The 22374-nt window shown below is 34.8% G+C and overlaps 1 protein-coding gene across 1 annotated transcript in view; it reads left to right on the plus strand.

The window, feature by feature from the left end:
* Positions 1 to 2497: 2497 nt before the first annotated feature.
* Positions 2498 to 22374, plus strand: part of SLC6A15 (solute carrier family 6 member 15) — a gene marked incomplete at both ends in the record, with an annotated part of 31321 nt that continues 11444 nt past the window's right edge. Inside the window, 9 exons of the mRNA XM_084254962.1 lie at positions 2498 to 2786; positions 6776 to 6933; positions 7296 to 7422; positions 8455 to 8636; positions 12345 to 12455; positions 15640 to 15881; positions 15983 to 16175; positions 17044 to 17236; positions 19998 to 20157. Of these exons, the coding sequence (XP_084111088.1) occupies positions 2498 to 2786; positions 6776 to 6933; positions 7296 to 7422; positions 8455 to 8636; positions 12345 to 12455; positions 15640 to 15881; positions 15983 to 16175; positions 17044 to 17236; positions 19998 to 20157 (1655 nt within the window). The remainder of the gene's footprint in view (positions 2787 to 6775; positions 6934 to 7295; positions 7423 to 8454; positions 8637 to 12344; positions 12456 to 15639; positions 15882 to 15982; positions 16176 to 17043; positions 17237 to 19997; positions 20158 to 22374) is intronic.

Below are 22374 nucleotides of genomic sequence, written 5' to 3' on the forward strand. Positions count from 1 at the left end.
TTTATTAGTTAAGTTCTTCAGTTAAATTTTTGAAATTCATAAAAAAATTTTCATTAAAAAAATTCAAGTCTTGGGCCTCCCTGGTGGCGCAGTGGGTTGAGCACAGTGCTGTGAAGCTGTCCACAGCCTCTACACCGTGGGTTCAATTCCAGGCCAGCCACGGAGATGCCCACATGGTGTGGCAGACCTCCCCTGTCGCGCCTGCTGCTCCCCTCAGCAGTGTATTTCCGGCAGTCTGCCTGTTCTGCTCCCCACTCTGTCTCTGGTGAATCCTTTCACTCTCCCGCACCTCTGACCTGTATCCCAGCTCTTGAATAAAAATAAATAAATCTTTTAAAAAATAAAAATTCAAATCTTGATAATTTTAATTTGGCCTCAGAATTGTTGTGCCTATACTAAATTTTAAAAAAATTCATTCAGAAATTGTTATTTCTTTACACTTGACTGCATGCACCCTTTACACACAAAAAAGAATGACTTTAATGATGAGGATAGGGTCTTGGGGTAAAAAACAAAATGAAAAACCCAACCAAAAGTGTAATTATGCAAAATATTTGTAGTTATTACACAGTATTTTACTATCATACTTCCTTCCGTCTGTTCATCTGATAGACAAATTTATATATTGAGAACATGAGACTTAATAAAATAAAAAGTCTTCAAAATTGATTAAGAGCAAAAATACTTTTACCTCGCTACCTGAGACGTGCATGTTATTGTGGAAATTTCATTGTTAAATGCAGTCTCTTCCCATATTTTCCTACAACCCCCAGATAAGGCAGGAGGTGGGAAAGGGTAAGAAACAGAATGAGAAAAATAAACCATAAATTGTTATTTTACTTTTAAGATCATTAATATACTATCACTTGTTTTCTTTGCTTATAATAGAAAAGGAGCTATAAATTCATGCAGACTTTTCAGAATCTTTTCTAATATGTTTAATTTTATAAAGGTTGCCTAGGATTATTGCATTATATAATCTCTGTGTGTTTATATATGTGTGTGTTTTTAGTTTAATATAGTTTTAATATTTATGACATAATGTTGCACTTAAATTTTGTTTATATTAGGCATTGATGTTTTTTTGTAGAAAATATTTTTAAACATAAACTTTACCAAAGGATATCCTATGGTAAATTGGTATGATTATTCACTGGATATGTAAAGAAAAAAAATCTTGTAGCTGTTTAGAAGGATGTTATTTTTCATTTTTAAAAGTGTTTTTGCTTTGGTGTACTTTTCCCTGCAAAGATCAGATATATATATATATATATATATATATATGAGAAATACAACTGATAAATCATTAGGTCATGTTAAAGAATTTTATTAAGATAATAAATTAGAATATGGTGGGTAGTTTTTCTGACTTTTATATGAACCTAAGCACAGTTACATCAAAGAATTCCTTAATTCTTAGGATATAATTTCTAAAGTCTCCTCACTACAGTTTGAAGAGCAGCACTCGTGTATTTTTAAAATAGACAAATTCTTGGTTTCCAGACCTGCCTTGCATACATGCTTGTTTTCTGTCTGAATAGAGAAAAGGATTTGAGCTATAACACACACAATTATAGAGAAAGAAAAAAATACCGAAATGATGCAGGGTTTTTCTTGAATTGGGAATGTTCACACAAATACGAATTTTTATCACTTCCTGCATGTTAATGCTGCCCTTGTGATTGGTTGGGCCTCATTCCATTTCTGCCCAACTCTAAGGTCACTTTTAAACATTCTATTGTAATGGTGTTGGGTAACTGAAATTATGCAATGTAATAGAGTTTTTTTTTTTTAAACGGTACCTTCTCTATTACACATTAGCACCTTAAAAGCAAACACTGTATGTTTCGTTAATATTTATATCTCAAGGTCACAATATCAAATAAGTGAATGGATGTGTACACAAATATAAGATATTCTGTATAAGACAGTCTCAGGATTGGCAAGTAGTAGTATATGTAGTTTTCTAAGAGATATATTATGGGATGTACTTTATTTAGTCAGAGAGGGGGAAAGGAAAAAAAAGATTCACAGAATTTTAGTTACTAATGAATAGAATTTACATTATGCATTGGAGTATATCTGAGATCAAAGTAAACTTTTGCAAGAAGGGAGGAATTAGCTAAAAGAAAATGTATGTGAAGCTCACATATACTTTACAATTCTTGTACTTCTGGAAATATTAAGCTCTAAAAGACCAAGGGCAATCATAAGTTTTATACTCTGTAGAAAGAGATTTTGTAATGAAAGTTAGTAAGAGAGGACATTCTGTACCTTTAATATTAACATCTGTAAATGTTATTATTTTTCAATTTAAAATTTACAGGTATCTACAGATTGTTGCACATACAGATCCAGGATCCTTAAGCAATTACCACTTCGAGTCAAGGATTTACTTGATATTTTCTTTGGCCTTTACTTCATATCAAGTAACATTTTAAAAAGAATTAACATATTTGACATAAGGGAACAAAAAAAATACCACTAGTACTTTCCAATGCCTAAGAACAGCAAGGTGGTAAAAAGAGAATTAGATGATGAGGTTATTGAATCTGTCAAAGACCTTCTTTCCAATGAAGACTCAGCTGATGATGCTTTTAAGAAGAGTGAACTAATTGTTGATGTCCAAGAAGAGAAAGATCTAGATGCGGAAGAAGAATCTGAAGTCGAAGATGAAAGGCCAGCTTGGAATAGTAAACTACAATACATCCTGGCCCAAGTGGGGTTCTCTGTAGGATTAGGGAATGTGTGGCGATTCCCGTACTTATGTCAGAAGAATGGGGGAGGTAAGTTTGATTTGTTTTGTTTTTAAATGATACATTACTGAGTAAATCACAACTGATTATGTCAGATAGCTCATGTTATTGCTGTAGTCTTGTTATTTTAGTAGCAATGAATTTCATCGTCAAGCTAAGGAGACTCTTGGTGGATGTGTACTCACCTTTATTTCAAATTAGGTTTCCATAGCTGCAGATGTCTTTTTACTGACAGTTACTCAAGGACTGGTTAAGGATAGTAGATTCTGCAATTCTTTCTGGGGATGCTATAAACAGCTCAAAATAACTGGCATTTCTAACAAATATTTCATCCCTTGTACCTGTCAGTTATTCTCTTTGGAGAAAAAAATAAAAGTGTGTGATATAAAACAATACTGGAAAAGAAAGAATTTTCTCTCTATGACTTATTAACTCTGAATTTTAAGTTGTCTCACTTCAAATAAGCAAAATGATTATAGAATGATTATAGAATGATTATAGCCTTCATATGCTGACCAGAACTTTTCTAGGAGAAGGGAGGTTACCAGATAATTAATATAATGCCAGACATTCTTCAGCCTCATACATATTTGGTTCCTAATTCTGTAGTGTTTGGAGATAGCATTCAGTTTAAAGAAATTAGCATCCTTAATTTTAATCAAAAATATCTGCATCATCACAATATTCTTGCTTTATAAATTTGTGCATATAACTGCCAAGAGTTATTTAGCAAAAATTATTTAAAAACTAAAAGAACAAAAAAGAGCTGAACAAAGGAATAAATCATTCATGAAAGGATGTAAGTGTACACGTGAACATATATATACATGCATGGAATCTGTTAAAATAATTGTGACAAAAAACCAAGTAATCTACAATCTGCCTTTAGGCCATAAAGGATAGGAAGAATATTTTGGTATTGTGTGGCAGTTTGTGATAACTTTGCTAAGTGGACAAACATAATGGTGTTATTTTTTTGTGTGGTCGTAACCAATGAAGTAACATAACCATTCATATGTGAAAGTTCTTCTTTGTCATTAAGAGATAAAAAGATGAGGTGTTGTGGTGACAAAATAGGTTTAAGATTTTGTTTAGTTAAGTCAACCAAGCATGAAACAAAAGCTTTAGAAAAAGTAGTGTTTGACAAATCTGCCTGAGCAGAATCAATGCATGAAGTCAGTGATGCACTATCCATAACTCCAGTAAAATTGTAGACTCCTTATGAATAACAATAAATGTGAATTACTTATCAAATAAGCTATACACTACTTTGCTTTTTGACTTTTTGGTTGAAAAGAAAACAACAGGCCCAAAATGGAGTCACTTATGTTAAGCCCATTAAGTCTTAATACCTAAACTGTGTGGTTTCAACCTCCCAATAGTTTCACCTTCCCTAGGAATGTAGTCTTAACTGATCAGTGGGGAAGTTTTTGGTCAGCACTAGTGAAGTAATTTTTTCCAATCCCAAAGAAAGGTCAGGTAATCTTCCACGCAGCCTTTTCCATGCCACATTATTTTGTTACCTAAGGCTGAAATAATTCCCTCTTTTCTGATCTTGCCCTCTTTCAACCTATAAATTCATTTCATTTTGTGCAACTTTTTGGAACTGTCTCCTACTTGCTAGATGGCATATTGCCTGTTTCATGAATCTTTTGATGAATCCTAAATTTACTTGGTTGGCTTTTTTTTTTTTAATTTAACATCACAGATCTTCCATTTGCCAAGACTAGAGAAAGTGAATTCTGATTTTCAGATCTTTCCCCATAGAAGCTTACTGGTTATACTGTTATGGAAGAAGACTAACTTGGATATAAAAGTCAGGTTGCTTTCCATTTGGTATAATCTCTTTCTTGGTGGAGAACTTTCAAAGATTTCATATATAGTAATTAATTGCTAGCAAAAATAGCTCCTCATTTTCATTTGTTATGAAAGTCAAAATACCCAGTCAGGCTTTGTTTCCTCCCTTCCCATTATGAGTCCTGGAGAGTGGTATTGTGTTGATTATAAAATCTTACTTAGCTTTCTTATTTCAACATGTTTAAAAAGCACAAAGGACTGCACTCAACTTGCAGTAGAGCATCGAGCCTTCTGGGTATCTGAGTTAAATACCTAGCCAAATAGCTCAGGCTGTCTGCATCTTATTCATCACTCAAAGCATGTCATGAATACTAAAACTAAAAAGTAATAGACCCAATGTAAGTTGTTGGTCTAATGGTATTATGCTTAAAGCACAATGGTTAAGCTTAATAAGTGGTATAACATATACATGACCAGTTAGGGTTTGAAGTTAATTGGACTCTTAAGCCTGGCTCATTCCCACACTAGACATGTAATCTTTCACAAATTAACTTATTTATTCTGGCTTTGTTCCCATACCTGGAAAATGAGGGTAATGATGGCACTTACCCCATTGGATTTTGGTAAGGAATAAAAGAGTAACTACATGTAACATATTTAGAAAGATGCCTGACAAGTAGTAAATGCTCAATTTTATTTTAGTTATGACTATTTTAATACGTATTATGTATTTTTGTTTTGTATATACTTTAGTATTTTTGGTACTCTAACTAGTGTTGGAGTAATGAAGTTAGAAAATAAGACTAAATTTCTAATAGCATACCATGAACACGTAACTGAGGAGAAACTCCCAACAAGTCTTGTCTTAATTCATTCTCTTTTTTCTAGTCATTCACACACTTAATCCATTCATATGCTAGGATTTGATACAGGCATTAAAATACACTTTTACGCTTTTGGGAAACATTTTCAAGTGAGTAGTGTCTGAATATTATTAATCACATTAGAATTTTCATAATACTGTTATATAAGCTCATGATTACAAACACTTTTGTAGAATCAGCTCAAGCCTCAAAGACTGAAACTCAGATATAAGAAAATAGAGATTTTCTAAAGCCACTACATTATAAGAAATTCTTGTACATTATCAATATTATAGATATATAAATGCTGAGATAAAAATATTATTAATATTTTCTTTTTCAGCAGAGTAACTTCCCGAACAATTTGAATAGCTTCCAAAACCTATCCAATAGCATTAAGTAGTTTTAACATGAAAAAATAAAATAAATGGTCTTTTGTTAAAAATGAAATTAGTGCCATCAATTACTTGACCTACTTGATTATCTGGCTAGACAAAACTCCAGAGAGTAAATTTGAATGTAGGAAGTCATTTTAGAGGTTATTTAATGATAATTTCCATATTTATTCTCAAAAATGAATTCACATTTTTACATTTTAACTTTTTTATGAATTAATAGTCTAATATTGTCATATGATTCAATATGTTTTAAAATCACTGGTCCTGTCTTAATTTGAGAGTTAGCTATAAAATAGTGATTATTTTAAGTATGGAAACTTTACTATAAGGATAATAGCACAAATATATTTGAAATCGAGCTAAATATTTTAGTATCTCAGTAAATCCACCACCTTGTCTCAGAATTAAAAATTGTTTCCTAAAGTGTACTTTTTATATGAATTATATATGGGAAAAATAATCTTTCTCTGTGGTAGTTATTTTTATTTCTCAGTTTCAGCTGCCATTTCTTCTTTATGTTATTTTATTTAGGAAAAGAAGTCAGTTTCAAATGCCAGAACATCTCATTCATTCTAATTGATCATATTTAGAATGTACAAGATGAGATTTGATAAAATTTAATAAATGATTGTAGAATATGACTTCCAGGAGTTTGAAATCTACTTAACAGTTGGTTTTAAGGATAAGTTGTTTCTATGAAATATGAAGCTGTCTTATCCTTTCAATAAAATGAAACTGGATCTATTCATTAATAACTTTTACCCTAATTGCTATTTTTTAAAATCAGAAACTCTTTGTAGCAATTTAATTTCAATTCTAGAAATTTTAAAGTAATGTAACTGCAATTTCTTTAAAGGCTGCTATATGTATACTATATAGAAGTTATATTTCATGAAATAATAAGAATGAGCATATTCTCTACTGAAAATTTAAGATATTTTATTTTATCTTGTCTTTGTAGGTGCATATCTTTTGCCATATTTAATACTGCTTCTGGTGATAGGTATTCCCCTTTTTTTCCTGGAACTTTCGGTGGGTCAAAGAATTCGGCGAGGAAGCATTGGTGTGTGGAATTACATAAGCCCTAAACTGGGTGGGATTGGATTTGCAAGTTGTGTAGTAAGTTTCCTGGTATAGTACATGCTATAATTTTGACAGACTTTCTAATTATATAGTTTGCATTTATAATGAAAACTTTGGGTGTATATTTCTACTCAATTCTTTAATCATGTTTTAAAAAACACTACTGGATCTTGCACTAATAAATCAAACTAAATATTAATAAAGTTCAACCTTATTAATGAATATTCTTGAGTTCTAGAAGAGACAATAACTTTTTTTGAAAAGATAATGTGTTTCAAATAAAAATAAAATGAAGAGGATTTTTAAAATGTCAAGTGTGGTTTTACACATTTCATATATTTTGTTTCAAAAGCAAGGGCATGAAAGATTTAATGTAATTACATCCTTTTGTTTTGCAGGTGTGCTTTTTTGTGGCTCTCTACTACAATGTCATCATTGGATGGAGTTTGTTTTATTTTTCTCAGTCTTTTCAACAGCCTCTGCCTTGGGATCAGTGTCCTTTGGTGAAAAATGCTTCACACACTTGTAAGACATGTACAATGTAGTGTTCTGTGTTTGGAGATTATAAAGTTGATAAAGGCATGAGCTTGCAAAATTAAAAAGGATTTCTTTCAAATGCGGAAGAATATTTGAAAATTATTGTAACAAACATCCCTTTAGGCTTAGCATACTCAGAGAGTTAAGCTTTACATACCATTTAATTTTCTGGTTCTTCCCAAGTTATTTATTTGTGCACCATGACTTTAGGGCAAAATATTACAGACTTCAGTTGTCAATTGCACAATCTTGTACATTTTTTTGATACCTTACATTTTCACTAAAATCACAAAGTGGAAAATGAGAATTTATTTTTTTAAAGAAAATTTGGATTACAGTAGTTGCATTTATGTCTTCTGTTGCTTTGGTTTTCCTTTCACTTATTTTTATGCCCCAAAATATAAAAAACAATTCCTTAGAGTAGCAACATTCAGTAAATACAGAATGCAACTCACATATGTAGTGTAAACTTTTCTACTAGCCATAGGTTAAAAAAAAAAAAGATGATTTTTTTTCAATCCAATATATACAAAATATTACCATGTCTCCATATAACTCGTATAAAATTATTAACATAATTATTTGCATTATTTTTCTCATAGGTTGTCTCCAAAATCTGGTTTATATTTTATATGTATCACACATGTCACTTTAGACTAGCTCCACTTCAAAAGGCGCACTTGGCCAGCAGCTAGCATATTTGACAGCTCTGCCCTAGGAAGTCATTCAGATAGCTCTGGAGGAAGGAGGGGTAGAAGTCTGGTTTGCTTTAATTACATTGATGAAAAAGCTCCATATTCTTATTTCAAAAAGTATAATTAGAATATCAAAGATGTTGCATGTCTATTGGTTTTTCACATTTTTGCACAGTTGAGTTTTCATTATGAATTTAAATGCTTCTGTGGAGTGGTAGTGCTTTTCTAGGAAGTGTTAAGAATTGATTTACAGGCTGTCGGGAAACAATAATAGTCTCATTATTCTCTATAGTCTGAAATAATTGTGTTATCTTTCTTTCTACAGTTGTAGAGCCAGAATGTGAAAAAAGTTCCGCCACCACCTATTACTGGTACAGAGAAGCACTGAATATTTCCAGCTCCATTTCTGAAAGTGGAGGCCTAAACTGGAAGATGACTGTCTGCTTGCTGGCTGCCTGGGTCGTGGTTTGCTTGGCTATGATCAAAGGCATTCAGTCTTCCGGAAAAGTTAGTATATTAGAGATCCTCTTGATTCTGTTCATCACCATTCCTGGGTACTTTGTTCCCCTCAAGTTCTGCTATAAATTTCTGTGGGCAAACTACAAGGAGCACTTCATTCTAGGTAGTTATTTAAATATTGATAAGAAATGGTACTTTTAAAGTGTGCTTAAACTAAGGAAAGGGCATTAATAAATAAAGTTTTACAGTGACATCTAAAATAAGTATAATCTTTTCCTTATTTGATCAAGGCCTTCTTCGAAATTTTTTGTTAACACCCCAAAATCGTTTCTTCCAGCAGCTGACCCTATAGTTTCAGTTGTCTGATTACCAATTATTTCCAGTCACAGAAACTGGGGAATATGCTAGAACAAGGACTATGTTTTATATTATTCATTTTTTTCTCTACTGTAGTGTTCAAACATATAGTTGCATAAAAGATTTTACGATAGTTTAATGTGGAGTGTTTCCTAAGGATTTGAACATCATTAAGTTAGATAATCCCAAAGAGGAACTCAGACCAAAGGGCATGCCTGCCAGGGCAAATAGAAAATTTTAAAATCCTGTGGTTGAAAAAGACATTAAATGAATTCTAAATATCTTGACTTTTTTTTTAATGATGTACTAGGAAAATAGTTCCTATTCATGATTTTGCTTTTCATATTGCATCCCCCCCATTATTACTGTTACTATTTTAAAGCTCTTTTCCATCTAGCTTGGCTATAACAAGAATTTATTAGTGGTTCCTTTTCTTTGTAATCCTTAACCGCCTGTCCCTATTTTTTTTAATCTCCAAAGCATAAAAATGATCATACATCCTTACAGACTAATTCACTATTGTTCACCATCATATATGAGTAGGAGTGGGAATAATAACAGCAACAGTAGCAAGTGATGTGGTCAAAGGCATGGAAGTCAATTCCTCAAACTGAAGCCAAGAGATATCTAATTAGAAGAAATTTATTAGGAGTACATGTAAAGATAGGGATTTGCCTGTTAAACAGAACCAAAAAAATCCCTCAAATAAACAATCATATAAGTATAATTATAGACAAACATGGTTTAAGGTTAGTGAATGAAAAAAACAATGTAGAAGATTTAGCAGCTAAAATATGAGTCAATTTTAGTATCATTGTCCTTTGGGTCAGGTTGGACACTTCCGTTGGGCAACACCTGTGATATTAGGTTTTACTGAAGTTTTTATTTCCCCCTTTGTTATGGAGAAGAAGAATCACAGCCCTTTGATCACAGTGTTCAAATAATTCAATGAAAGGAAGAATACGATTTACTTCTAGTGGCCACAGATAATAGCACTGTGATCAAATATTGGGGATTATGGAGAGTGGCAGGGTGGTAGTAAATCCTCAAAGAAAGGAAGACTTGCAGGAATCATTACTAACAAGGAAATTGGAGCTCTGCATTGTTGCAGGTAGGAAAGCACAGGTTGCATGTCCCTTTGTTACAACCTCTATTGAGGGGATGCCTGCCCCAAGACAAAGGATAGAAAAGTTCTAAGCTTCCTCCTAAGTCTAAGTCAGCATTTTTTCCAGAATCTTTGCCATTATTATTCCTACTGTGCTAAGTACTTTGTATACATTAACTTGTTTAATCTTTTTACTAGCCAGAAAATTTTGTTTTTATTCCCATTTTACTGCAAAGTTAACAAGCTTAGGAAGAGTAAATAATTGGCCAGAACTAAACAATTGATAAGTGGTAAAGCAATTACTAGGTTATAGTAATTGCGAATTATTGTGTTGTCTTCTATGTCGTTTGTTTATAGTGATTATTGGATTCTCTAAAGCTGCTCTGAGCCATCCCCTGCTGTGGCAGTTTCTCCTCATTCTTCCCACCCTGCACCTTCTCCTTGCTCCCAGATATACATCGTATACCTATTATGTGCCAGAACTATGTTAGGTGTTTGGGATATGGTGAGGAACTGGAAAGAAAAGACGTTTGCCCTCATAAAATTATATCCCTGTAGGGGAGACTGACAACTGACAAATAAACACAAAAATAAGATAATTTCAGCAGTGTTAAGTGCTATGTCTGGTTAGGATATTATGGGGGAAAAACCCACAAATATTAAGAAACTATCATTGAGGGTTCATGAGACATGGGGAGGGCAAATGGAGGGACTGGATTGAAGAAAAGTGTAGCCTTATTTTTGGGTGGTCTGATGGGAAGACTTGAGAAGATGAAGATGAGACTTCTATCATAAAGAAGAGCAAGAAAATCATCTCGTAGAAGAGGAAGTTAAGGAGGGCACAGTACTGCTCAGGCCCCAAAGCTGGAAAGCTTGGTGTACTACAGCAAGAGTCTGTGGAACTAGAGCTCTGGGAAGGGGAAGGAGCTGAGGGGCAGAGGGTGAAGGCAGGAGGGCACTCCAGTGCAATGCTTTGCAGGTTAGAGGAAGGAATTCATTTTTTCTAGTTGTATTACAAATCCTTGAAATGTATTAAACAGGGAATGAGGTACTAGTTAGGAGAATATTCATATAATAGTCTAGTAGTCAGGACCATTTCTGGATACTTGACTTTAACAGCTGGAGAAATGGTAGGACCATTACTAAGATGGGTGGAGATACCTTTGGGGTAAATTCAGTAGTTCCTTTCTTTTTTTTTGTGGGACCCTCGCCAGTGGCTGGGGATCGAACTGGCGCTGCAGAGGCTGCAGGCAGCCTTGCAACCCAGCGTTTCAACTGCTGCGCCACCAGGGGAGGCCCAGTAGTTCCTTTCTGGACCTGAATTTTTTCCAAACATATTAGCTTTCTACATGGAGATGTTGGGGCAGTAAATCTCTGCTTAGGACATTTGCTTAATTTTAATTTAATGGTGAAACTGCTGAGACAGAAAGTAAAACCTTTGCGTGGTTAATTGTTGAGATCCCATAGGATACTTATCACAGAGACCACTGTTTACTCAAGAAACTTCACAGATTTATAATGGAACTTTGGTTAATGGAAAGAAAAGTCCTCCCTCCACCTTTTAACTACCTTAAACAAAACTAGTAAGTTATTAAAGTGGTAGTGTCTTTCATTTCTTTTATTTATTTATTTATTTATTTATTTATTTATTTATTTATTTATTTATTTTTTAATAGAGGCATGTTTTATTTATTTATTTGTTTGTTTGTTTTTTGTTTATACATGCACTGGGTACAGTCAGAAGCACGGGAGGGTGAGAGAATTCACCAGAGCCAGAGCAGGGAGCAGAGCAGGCAGAAGGACCGAAGTACACTGCTGAGGGGAGCAGCGGGCGGCAGGAGAGGTCTGCGCGCCATGTGGGACCCTCCTCTGGTGGCCGGGGAGCAGCCGGGGATCGAACCGGCGCCGCAGATGCCGCGGGCAGCTTCGCAACCCAGCGCTCAACCGCTGCGCCACCGGGCAGGCCCCTTTCATTTCTTTTAAATGTTGCTTATTTTATGAACTATAAGGATTCAACACTGTTCAAGTTACACCAGACCTATGGATTATTTTATTAGAGATAAAATAAAGAAGAGTTCTTATTTTCTCATTTATATCCCAAATAGGATCCTAAAAGAGCACATTGAATCAAGACTAATGAGCCATTCTAATAAGATAGTTATACAAGTTATTAATAGTAGTCATATAATAAAAATGGTGACTGTCAAAGTACAGAACATAACACCATCTTAACTATAAAAAGGAATAGAGCTAGTGTGTGTGTCTCACCTACTTTTATTATTCTTTCTTTGCAGATCATGTATTTTAGTTCTCTGTTCCCATACCTGGTACTTATATGCTTCCTAATCAGAGCACTCCTTTTAAATGGTTCAATTGATGGCATCCGCCACATGTTTACCCCTAAGGTATGTATTGAATTTCTATTTAAGGTTTACGATCACGAAGGCATTATGTTTATTGTTGTAATGTTCCCACAGTTAGATTTAAGGCATAATTGTTCTAACATATGTGCACTAGACTTTCAAATTACAGTCGTTATGTTAGCCAATCTAACATAGAGAAGCCAAGGCTTTTTATACATATCTATAATTATATCCATCTAGCCCCCATTTTAAATGGCCCATTTTATTTCTAGACTATCAATTGTCTTGTATATTTTGAGAAATAGCTGTGCCAGCTTTCATTTGTAACACAGTGGGTGGCACTGGAGGAGAAGGATTCTGTGATTGTTGAAGTGATTTTTTATAAATGCAGAGAAGATAAAAAATTAAATACTTTTATAAAAAGACCATTACTATTTATGCTTCAAAATTCCTTTTTTACAAGAAATTAGCTTTCAATTTTATAGTGGGTAATTTAGAAACTTTTAGTCTTTACTTACTCTTTTCCCTCTGTCTCAGTGGTTCTTAACCTTTAAAAAAAAAAAAAGCTGATAATAGGATCTTCCTACAAAAAAAAAATAGGAGGGGGGACATATTTATTTGCTTAGTGTCACAATAGGTTGACATATTACTTAAGTCCATGGATCCAGGATAAGAAACTTACTGTACTTTAAGTCCCCTCTTTGAGAAAATCAGTATTTTCTTGTTTTATATCATTTTGAGGGTTTCTACCTCTGAGAATCTGTACAGTTGTGAGTTTAGGAAGTTCTGTAACTTTTATAAAAGCAGATACACTTCAGGCACACTCTCCTTAGATTTCATGAAGTCTCAGAATGAATAATCCAATTTAGAGTTAGACTCAATGTTGGACACATTGGACTTAATCATCCCTTGTGTTGTACTGATTTGCCAGGAAACAAAAATAACTTTTGATGTGTATATATTTTTTGGTTTTTCTCCAAAATCAAGTTGTACTTTCCTATTTATAGTGTTATTCTTAACACTAGTCTAGGCATTGTGCTGTGAAACTGGCATTGGGCGGAAGATACTGGCTCCCCTGGAATTCCTTGTCACTCCTGGCAGCTGCCTTGCCACTGGGTATGAGAAGCTGTGCCCTTTGGTTTTTGCATTCATGCTCTAGTAGCAAACATGCTGACAGCACATCTGGTTTTCTTGAAGAGTTCAAGTCTTGTTGAACATTTAGAATTGTGCAAACTCCTCAGTGGAGATCTAGCTATAACTTACATATTTCAGCTACAGTATAATTTAAATTAGCTTCAAATAAGCCATATTTAATGACCAAATGTTTTTATATTTGTAATATTCAAGAAAAGCTTTCTGAATTTAAAAGAATTAGCTTCATTGTGAATTTAAGTCATATCATATTTTTCTGAGCTGTCAACTAACTGCGTGTGACAAAATTCTAAATATTTGATTTGAATGTATGTTTTAGAATTTAAATCCTTTGACAGGATGACTTTAAAAGAACCTGTATTTAAAACTGCATCATTAACATTTTAAACTAGGACTAGGAATCACTATTAAAATGCAGTTATTTATTCTAAAGCTTACTTTACATTGACTATTGATTAGATTGTTTATTAGGTCACTGTAGAGTATTGTAGTTAATAACCATAAGAAGCTGTCGGTTACTTTTCACTTCCATATTTTACACAAGGGTCAAAATACCCAAACCCTAGAAATATTCCCAAAGCAAGGAATGCAGATTTAATTCCCAAATTGGAAGTATTCTAAAATGTTTTGCTAAAATGTTTTCAGTAAATAGGCACTTTCTGCCATCTAGTGGTTAAAGTAGTGACAGACAGTTGAGTGTATTTTAGTAAATCATTAACTATAGAGCGGTAATATAGGTAGCAATGGCCAATATATAATATACTACTTTAGTTTACATGATTAAATTATACATTTAATGATGATTATGTTTAATGAGAACATTGCATAAACTTTAATAATAACAGATAAAATTAATTGAACAATAAAATCCTAATGCTTGAGATAATATGGATTTTGGAATCTACTTGTGTCATCTATCACCTGCACCCCAGGACTACTGTATAAACTTAGGCAGGTCATTTAACCTTTCTAAGGTTAAGATTCAGATAATAATAGCAGATAGTAATAGCAACAATTTTCTCTATTGCTACGAAAATTAAGTGAAATAACCTATGGAACATGATTATCGTGTTCCTACCACAAAAGTTGATACATGTTAGCAACTATCGAGCAAATTTACTGAGTGTGGTAGGCAGTGTGATAAGCAACACATGTTTTGGTACTCCATCTTTCAGTTGAGGAAGCTCAACTCAGCTAAGACAGGCCACTTACCCTAAGTTGCATGTTTTTAGATTACTGAATGGCAGAATCAGGATCTGAAACTGTGTGTGGAACTATTCTTAATCATGTTCAACATTTCTTCCAATAAAGGCATGTTCATTGAAATAATAAAAAGAGATAAAATACAAATTTAAACCAGACTCAACTGTTTACTGGTGTCTATCTCATTTATAGCTAGTAATTGTTCCATTTAAAAGGTTTGAATAGATACAGTGATACTTGTCTAAGAAGTAAAGCAGAGTTGTGTAAAGTAAATCATCAGTGTAGATTCAGAACTTTAGAACTTTGGATCTGAAAAGGTCTTTGAGGTTATACAGGTGATGTTTTTTCAATTTTCAAAGAAAAGGCTTTCAGGAAACTGTTGAATGAATGAATTACACATACTCGAATATGCAAAGTACAAATGGCTCAATTCTGCCAAGTTTATAATTGTTACCTGCTTTGACTACCAGACTTCCAACACAAAACTTAGGGTATTAGTTAAGTATTCTTTCACTTTTATTGATAATTGATTTATTTTGTTTCGGAAAGAAAGATAGTTAATTTCTCATTCAAATAGTCCTTTGATGATTTGCCTTAAAAATGTTAGAAAATACCCATGTAAGTAGAAAATCTTCATCTAAGTAAAATCTCCATCTAAAGACTTGATAGTGTTTCTTAGTCCTATTTCTTATTTCATCCCTAAATGAGAACTTTGTTATTTCTGTTTAACAGATTATCTTTGAGGTTGAAATAAGCTTTGGGTAACAAAAATGCCATCATTGAATATATTTGAGCAATAGAACTAATTCCATGTAGATTATTCTGAACTATTATATTGCTGCTGACTTCTATTGTGTTTAATTTTAAACAGCTTGAAATAATGCTGGAGCCCAAGGTCTGGAGAGAAGCTGCTACTCAGGTGTTCTTTGCCTTAGGTCTGGGATTTGGTGGCGTCATTGCCTTTTCAAGCTACAACAAGAGAGACAACAACTGCCACTTTGATGCTGTCCTGGTGTCCTTCATCAATTTTTTTACTTCTGTCCTGGCAACCTTGGTGGTGTTTGCAGTTCTGGGCTTCAAAGCCAATGTCATAAATGAGAAATGCATTGCCGAGTATGGTTATTAATTTCCTTTAGCTTTTGATGGCATAATTATATACAAAGGATGTCCCATAGGATCATAAGTGTTCATTAATGTGTTGTTCTGTTTTTCAGAAATTCGGAAATGATCATGAAATTTTTGAAAATTGGCAACATCAGTCAGGATATTATTCCCCATCATATTAACTTTTCAGCTATTACTGCAGAAGATTATCGTTTAGTTTATGACATTCTTCAAAAAGTGAAAGAAGAAGAGTTTCCTGCTCTTCATCTCAATTCCTGTCAAATTGAAGATGAGCTAAATAAAGTTAGTAGGATATTTTTAAGCAATAAAATCACTATCATTAGGTTGAAATATGCATAATCTAGAAGACCGCTTTTGGGAAAAAGACATTTAAAATGCCTGTGGAAGATAATGCTGTTTCAAAATTCACATTCTTTATTTCAGAGGAGGTACTTTCTTCAATCATAAAGGTTTGCTGTATTTTAAAAAGCAGTTTTATTAGGCCACAGTCATTTAAAATATGAATAGAATAAAGTTATTTTTATCATAAAACATGATTACTCTTGATGCTTTTCTTAGCATAATATTTAATGCAAAATTTGAGTTATGACTATCAATTACATATTGCATTATTGTTTTGACATGTCTATTTGGTAATATTTAATTTAATAATTGTGTTCATAATTAAGTCCTCCTTCTTAGCTATCGCCATGTATTTTAATAAACACAAAATAGGTGACCGTTAATAAATATATTTTTATTGGTTGTCACCTTCTCCTTGTATTGTCAAGAGGAAAATATAGTGGAGAAATTGGCCACTAATCACTTGCTTTTAAATAGCTAACTATAATTGAGGCTCAACATAAAGAATTATGTGAGGGAATTATGGATGAAACCATCATTAATAAAAAAGAATTCTATTAGAAAAAATTCAGCTAACTACTAACTTACTCTTAATTTTGTTTTCAATTCTTCTGTATCTGTTGTCTCTAGGGGATAACACAAACCACTTGAAGTCTATTTACACAGTTCCTTAGAAGACAACATGATCAGCAAGTTGATTTCCAGTAGCCCCTGGACATTAGTCATTGTTTCTCCTGCCTTTTATAACTGATGACCCCACTGCTCAGCATTGCTCAGTATTAATGTTGCCATTTTGTCTCTTTTACAGGCTGTTCAGGGGACAGGTTTAGCTTTTATTGCCTTTACAGAAGCAATGACTCATTTCCCTGCATCTCCCTTCTGGTCAGTGATGTTCTTCCTCATGCTGGTAAATCTGGGGCTGGGCAGCATGTTTGGAACCATTGAAGGGATCATCACGCCCATTGTGGACACTTTCAAAGTGAGGAAAGAAATTCTGACGGGTGAGTTTTTATGGGTTTGACTTAGCACTGAACCAATGCAGACCATTCTGCATTGTGTAAGAGTATGCTGGGAGATTAGAGATGGAAACAGGAAAGTGTGATGTGTTAGGTTTTCTTAATGTCCATGAATACAGCTCACTATCATTTATTTCATTTATGTATTTACTTGTATAACATAAAATGTTAGGTTTAGTTTAGATTAGATCAATTGTTTATTAATGACTATTAGTTTTAACATACTGTCATCATCATGAATTACTGGGACTAGAGTAAACTCATAGAATATTCATGTATAATTTTGCATACACAGCAAATAATAATAAATGAAGTAGGATAAATGGGTTCATATGCTCTACTCCTTATCCAAAAATTGCTTAGCTCAACTTGGCCAATGTTAAGTCCAATTTTCATATAAAATAGCAATTGTGGCCTACTAGTATTTAATATCTCCAGTTAGGAAAGCAAATCAAACAACTTATTGACATTGGTGGTTGTTAACAAATCCAATCATCAAGTGGCTATTAAAGTACCTGGTTTGCACAGCATTATTCTTGCATTTGAGGTTATAAAGGATATAAGAGAAATTATAATAGGTATGAGAGACATAATAGTCTCTTCTCCAGAAATGATAGTACTGATAATTAAAATAAAATTCGATAGATAATTGTGTCAGGTAACATTCTGATAGCATAATGGAGACTTCATATAAGAATTTAGAGGAAGCAAAAGTCATCTAAAAGTATGATGAAATGGTCAGACAAAGAGATGGTAGTTGAACTGGCAAGGGGAAGGTTCTTATTAGGGGGATAGGATAGGTTTACTAAACATATATAAATACATATCAAAGGACTAGTAGCTAGTACTAGTAGCTAGACCAGAGTGCATTACTAGTGTTGGTAAGTGAGGCAAAAAATGGATTGGAAAAACATATGGAATACGTGGCCTTGAATGTTTGGCAGTGGTATACAAGCACCCATGGCTCTGATTTAAACCCTGAAAGATTTAGAGTAATTTATGTATGAGTCACTCTAGTATATACACCTGTATCACTTAACTGCTCTGCTAAGTATAGTATATGTGGATGTGGGTATAAAACAACTATACAGTTTGTTAAATATAAAATATTTTCAACTCAGCTGGACAACGGCAGTCTTTGACCTTCTGAAACTGCTGAAGCCTTCCTTTGTTTCATTAAAGGTTATCAATATCCTGACTGACATGCAAGCTACAACCAGTCATCTTTGCTGCTTTCTTTGTCTTTGCCTCATTCCAAGCCATTCCCTCCTGTGATAAGAGGGCTTGCAAGATTAAGGGAAAAACAATAATTAAAGGGAAAAATACACAAGATAATATTTGCTGACTCTTACTGGAAGACTTATTTGATCAGAGCAAAGAGGAATGTATTGTCTTCCCCTATTACCTGTCCTTGGAGATCATACCTATAATTCAGGTCATTTTTTTTACCCTGATGAAATGTTCTCATCAATTTGTTGTAAGATGTGTCTTTGTTTTCTCTGATGGTACAGTAAGACTTAGATAAATGAATTGTTATTTCTTACTGTCTGTATCACCTAGCATATGCTTTCTTCATGTTTCACTTATACTGTGGTGTAATTAGGAGAAAGTGAATGTGACACAGGGTGTGGTTCAAATCCAAGCTCTGCTACTTCCAACCTGAGACTTTGAGTAAAATACAATGTGACAAACATTTAAATATTCCAATTGCTGTAGACTCCAGGGAAATGTTACTTTTTCTTTTCTACCTTGTAAGTTTACATATATTTCACCTATAATATCTGCTTATGTATGATAGAGCTCAAACCACCAGCACAGTGGATGTAATAGTAATATAACCCCTAGTTATTAAAATTGCTAGGGAGCCCTCATTTGGTTGAATCTAGGGATGCCTGTTTTCTCCTTTCCTAAACTGCCCTTCCCTCCTGTACTTCTTTTACTTTGCTATCCTCTACTAAATGGTGGCTGAGAAATAAATTTTTTTTATTTTTATTTTTGAGGGCTTCTCCATTAAAGCGTTTGAGAAAATAAAGTCTAAAATAAATACTGAAATATTATAAGGACTCCAAAATTCTAAGTTTTTAATGTCACTGGTGATTGATCAGAAGTTTCTGCATTTGCTTCTTATAATTAGGGAAATTCCTTTTAAGATACTCTTCTAAGTTGTTACTAGGATAACCAAATCACCCAACCACTGGATACCCAACTAATATGTTTGGGTAACATAAAGTTATGGACTTGGGTTGGTGCTAAAGCTGGGTCCAACTAGATTATTTTCAGGTGTGCTTTAAAAATGACCATATTACTAAAAATATAAAAAATATACAAACACAATCTTATTACAAGTAACAGCCTCATTAAAGAAGTAAATATAATTTACAGCACCATAAAACATTATTAAAAGTAGAAATGACCTATGAACGTGTATTGCCTAAAAAAATCACTTTGCTGTTAATAAAGAGAAGCTGGTTACGGATATTTATAGTTTTAAAGTCTTCTCTTAGTTTTACCTCATTTTGATGTGTGCTTGTTAAATAAATTTCCACAGACTCAGAGCGATGAGTTGAGCTACTGTCTATAAAGCATTCCTAACTTGAAATATGTTTTTCTCCACAGCATCAGAAAGTTATTACCTATTTATATCATTGGCAAATTTTAAGAATGGTACAAAATTTGTTTGATATAAATTGTTTCAAAGGCATGACATTGAATAAGGACTTTTTTTTCATTTATTCCTTTTATGCAGTTATCTGTTGTCTTTTGGCATTTTGTATTGGCCTGGTATTTGTACAACACTCTGGAAATTACTTTGTTACAATGTTTGATGATTATTCTGCCACCCTGCCTCTGCTGATTGTAGTCGTTTTGGAGAATATTGCGGTATCCTTTGTTTATGGCATAGATAAGTAAGTATATTTGCTTTTACGCCTTCATTTTCAACTCTATTTTGGAAAGATCAATTGTCAATATATATATCTATAATTTTTTTCATTCAAAAGAGGAGGGAAATGACTGGAGGGGGAAATTCTTTGCCACAAAGTTAAATATTTTGCAGGCTCTTTTTCAGTCAACAATTTTAATTCCCCACTAGGTGATTAGATTTATTGGATATATGGTAATGAAGTCTAGGATTCTGGAGCTTTGATTTAATTCTTGTCATCCAACTTTAATTCTTTAATTTTATTTAATTCTGGTTATAGCAATTTTTAAGACTTGTGAGTATTAACTGTATTCCAAACAACTTCTTAAGTTGTTTTGAGTTATTTTTATCATCTACATTCAAAAACTAATTTTTAGACTTTCTAAACCTAAGTTTAAAGAGATAGCGGTGACCTGCTCATCATACTCTTGGACAGTGAGTTCTGGGATTCGTAGCCATTTCTGTTTAAAGCCAATGGTCCTAATACTTTGCTAATCTGTTTTATGGAGGAAGATAAATGTCATAATGCCTTGTGTTATGGGACAATTTGGGGAAATGCTGTATTCACTCTGAGACACATATGCACTTGCTAAACATAGGCTTGTTGTATGTGGAGTTATTTTTTTTAATTCATAGTACATATAGACTTGGGAGTTCCATGCTCACTTGATGTGAAAAAATATATACATGGTATTAACTGAGACATTCAAGTAACCTCTGAAGATCTTGTCCAGTATTTTTAAAAGTCATTGTCTCTGAGCACCAGCACACAGCCCCGGCCGCCCGGTAAGCTTGCGCGAAAGCAGCGCTCGGATTGCAGCTGCCCAGGGCCCTGCGCCTGCGACCTAGGCTTGCGGGGAGACGGCGGAGGCCCTCCCTGAGTGAGCAGGAACAAGGTGCCCAGGCAGGGGAGCGGGATTCAAAAGGCGCCATTCCCGCGCCACTGATCTGGGCTACAGCCCTCGTCCTGGAACTGAGGGCTTTGGAACTGAGACCCGGGCGGAGGCCCTCCCTGAGTGAGCAGGAACAAGGCGCCCAGGCAGGGGAGCGGGATTCAAAAGGCGCCATTCCTGCGCCACTGATCTGGGCTACAGCCCGCGTCCTGGAACTGAGGGCTTTGGAACTGAGACCCGGGGCACGAAATTAGGGGCGTGGGTTCCCCACGACGGTGGGGCACAAGGCAGACACAGCACCCCAAAGCCGTTGAGGTGTACCCTACCATCCCCGCTCTGCTCCCTGTCCCACGGGGTGGAAAATCAGCTCCCCAAGGGCTCTAGGAGAGATCTCTGGCGCCACCTAGCGACTTGACCCCAGCACAGGCTACTGAAGGAGCTAGTGGCCAGCTGGGGAGTTAGCCCACACCGGGCCCCTTCCGAACAAGTAGTCTGAGCCCACAGGGAGAGCGAGCACCCACAGCCGGGGCAGACCAGGCACGCAGAAGAGCGTGCCTGAGACCAGAAGCGCAGGGAGTGTGTCCCACATCACCATTTTAGAACAGGGACATTTCTTCAGTAAAGACTACCTGCAGAAGGCTTCCTCAGGAGCCAGAGGTGAGCGGGGGAAGTTCGCCCACGCCAGACCCCCTCTGGCCTGCAGTCCAAGCCCAGAGGGGAGCAGGAACCCACCACCGGGGCAGACCAGGCGCACATGGGAGTGTGTTCCCTCATCGGCATTTTAGAACAGGGACCTTTCTCCAGTAAAGGCTGCTTGAAACTGACAGATGACTCCTGGAAGAACCAGAGGGGAACAGAGAAGCCCACCCAAGATGCCGGCAAGTCCCAACAACACAGTGTCCCAACGCATACGGCAAATTAGAAAACAGACAGTAGGGAGGAGAAGAACCACACGCAACCTAGCAACTCTCCAGAGAAAAAGCACACCACAAAAAGAAATCCAGCCCCCAGATTGCAACGACAATAACTTGGAAGAATTTCTGAGCCTTCCAGAAAGAGAATTTAAAATTGCCGTGATTAAAAAACTGACAGAAGTCATAAAGGAAAACAATGATAAGGGAAAAATAATCAACGATCAGAAGAATGCAATTGAGTCCCTAGAGAGGGAAAACAATGGTCAGAAGAAAGAAATTGAGTCCCTAAAGAGGGAAGTAAAAGAAATGCAGGAGATCAAAGAATTAATGGAAGAACTAAAGAATTCTGGGAAAAGCAATGAAAGCAGAATAGATGAAATGGAAGAACGAATAAGT

Source organism: Talpa europaea, assembly GCF_964194135.1.
Source record: "Talpa europaea genome assembly, chromosome: 15".
NCBI lineage: Eukaryota > Metazoa > Chordata > Mammalia > Eulipotyphla > Talpidae > Talpa > Talpa europaea.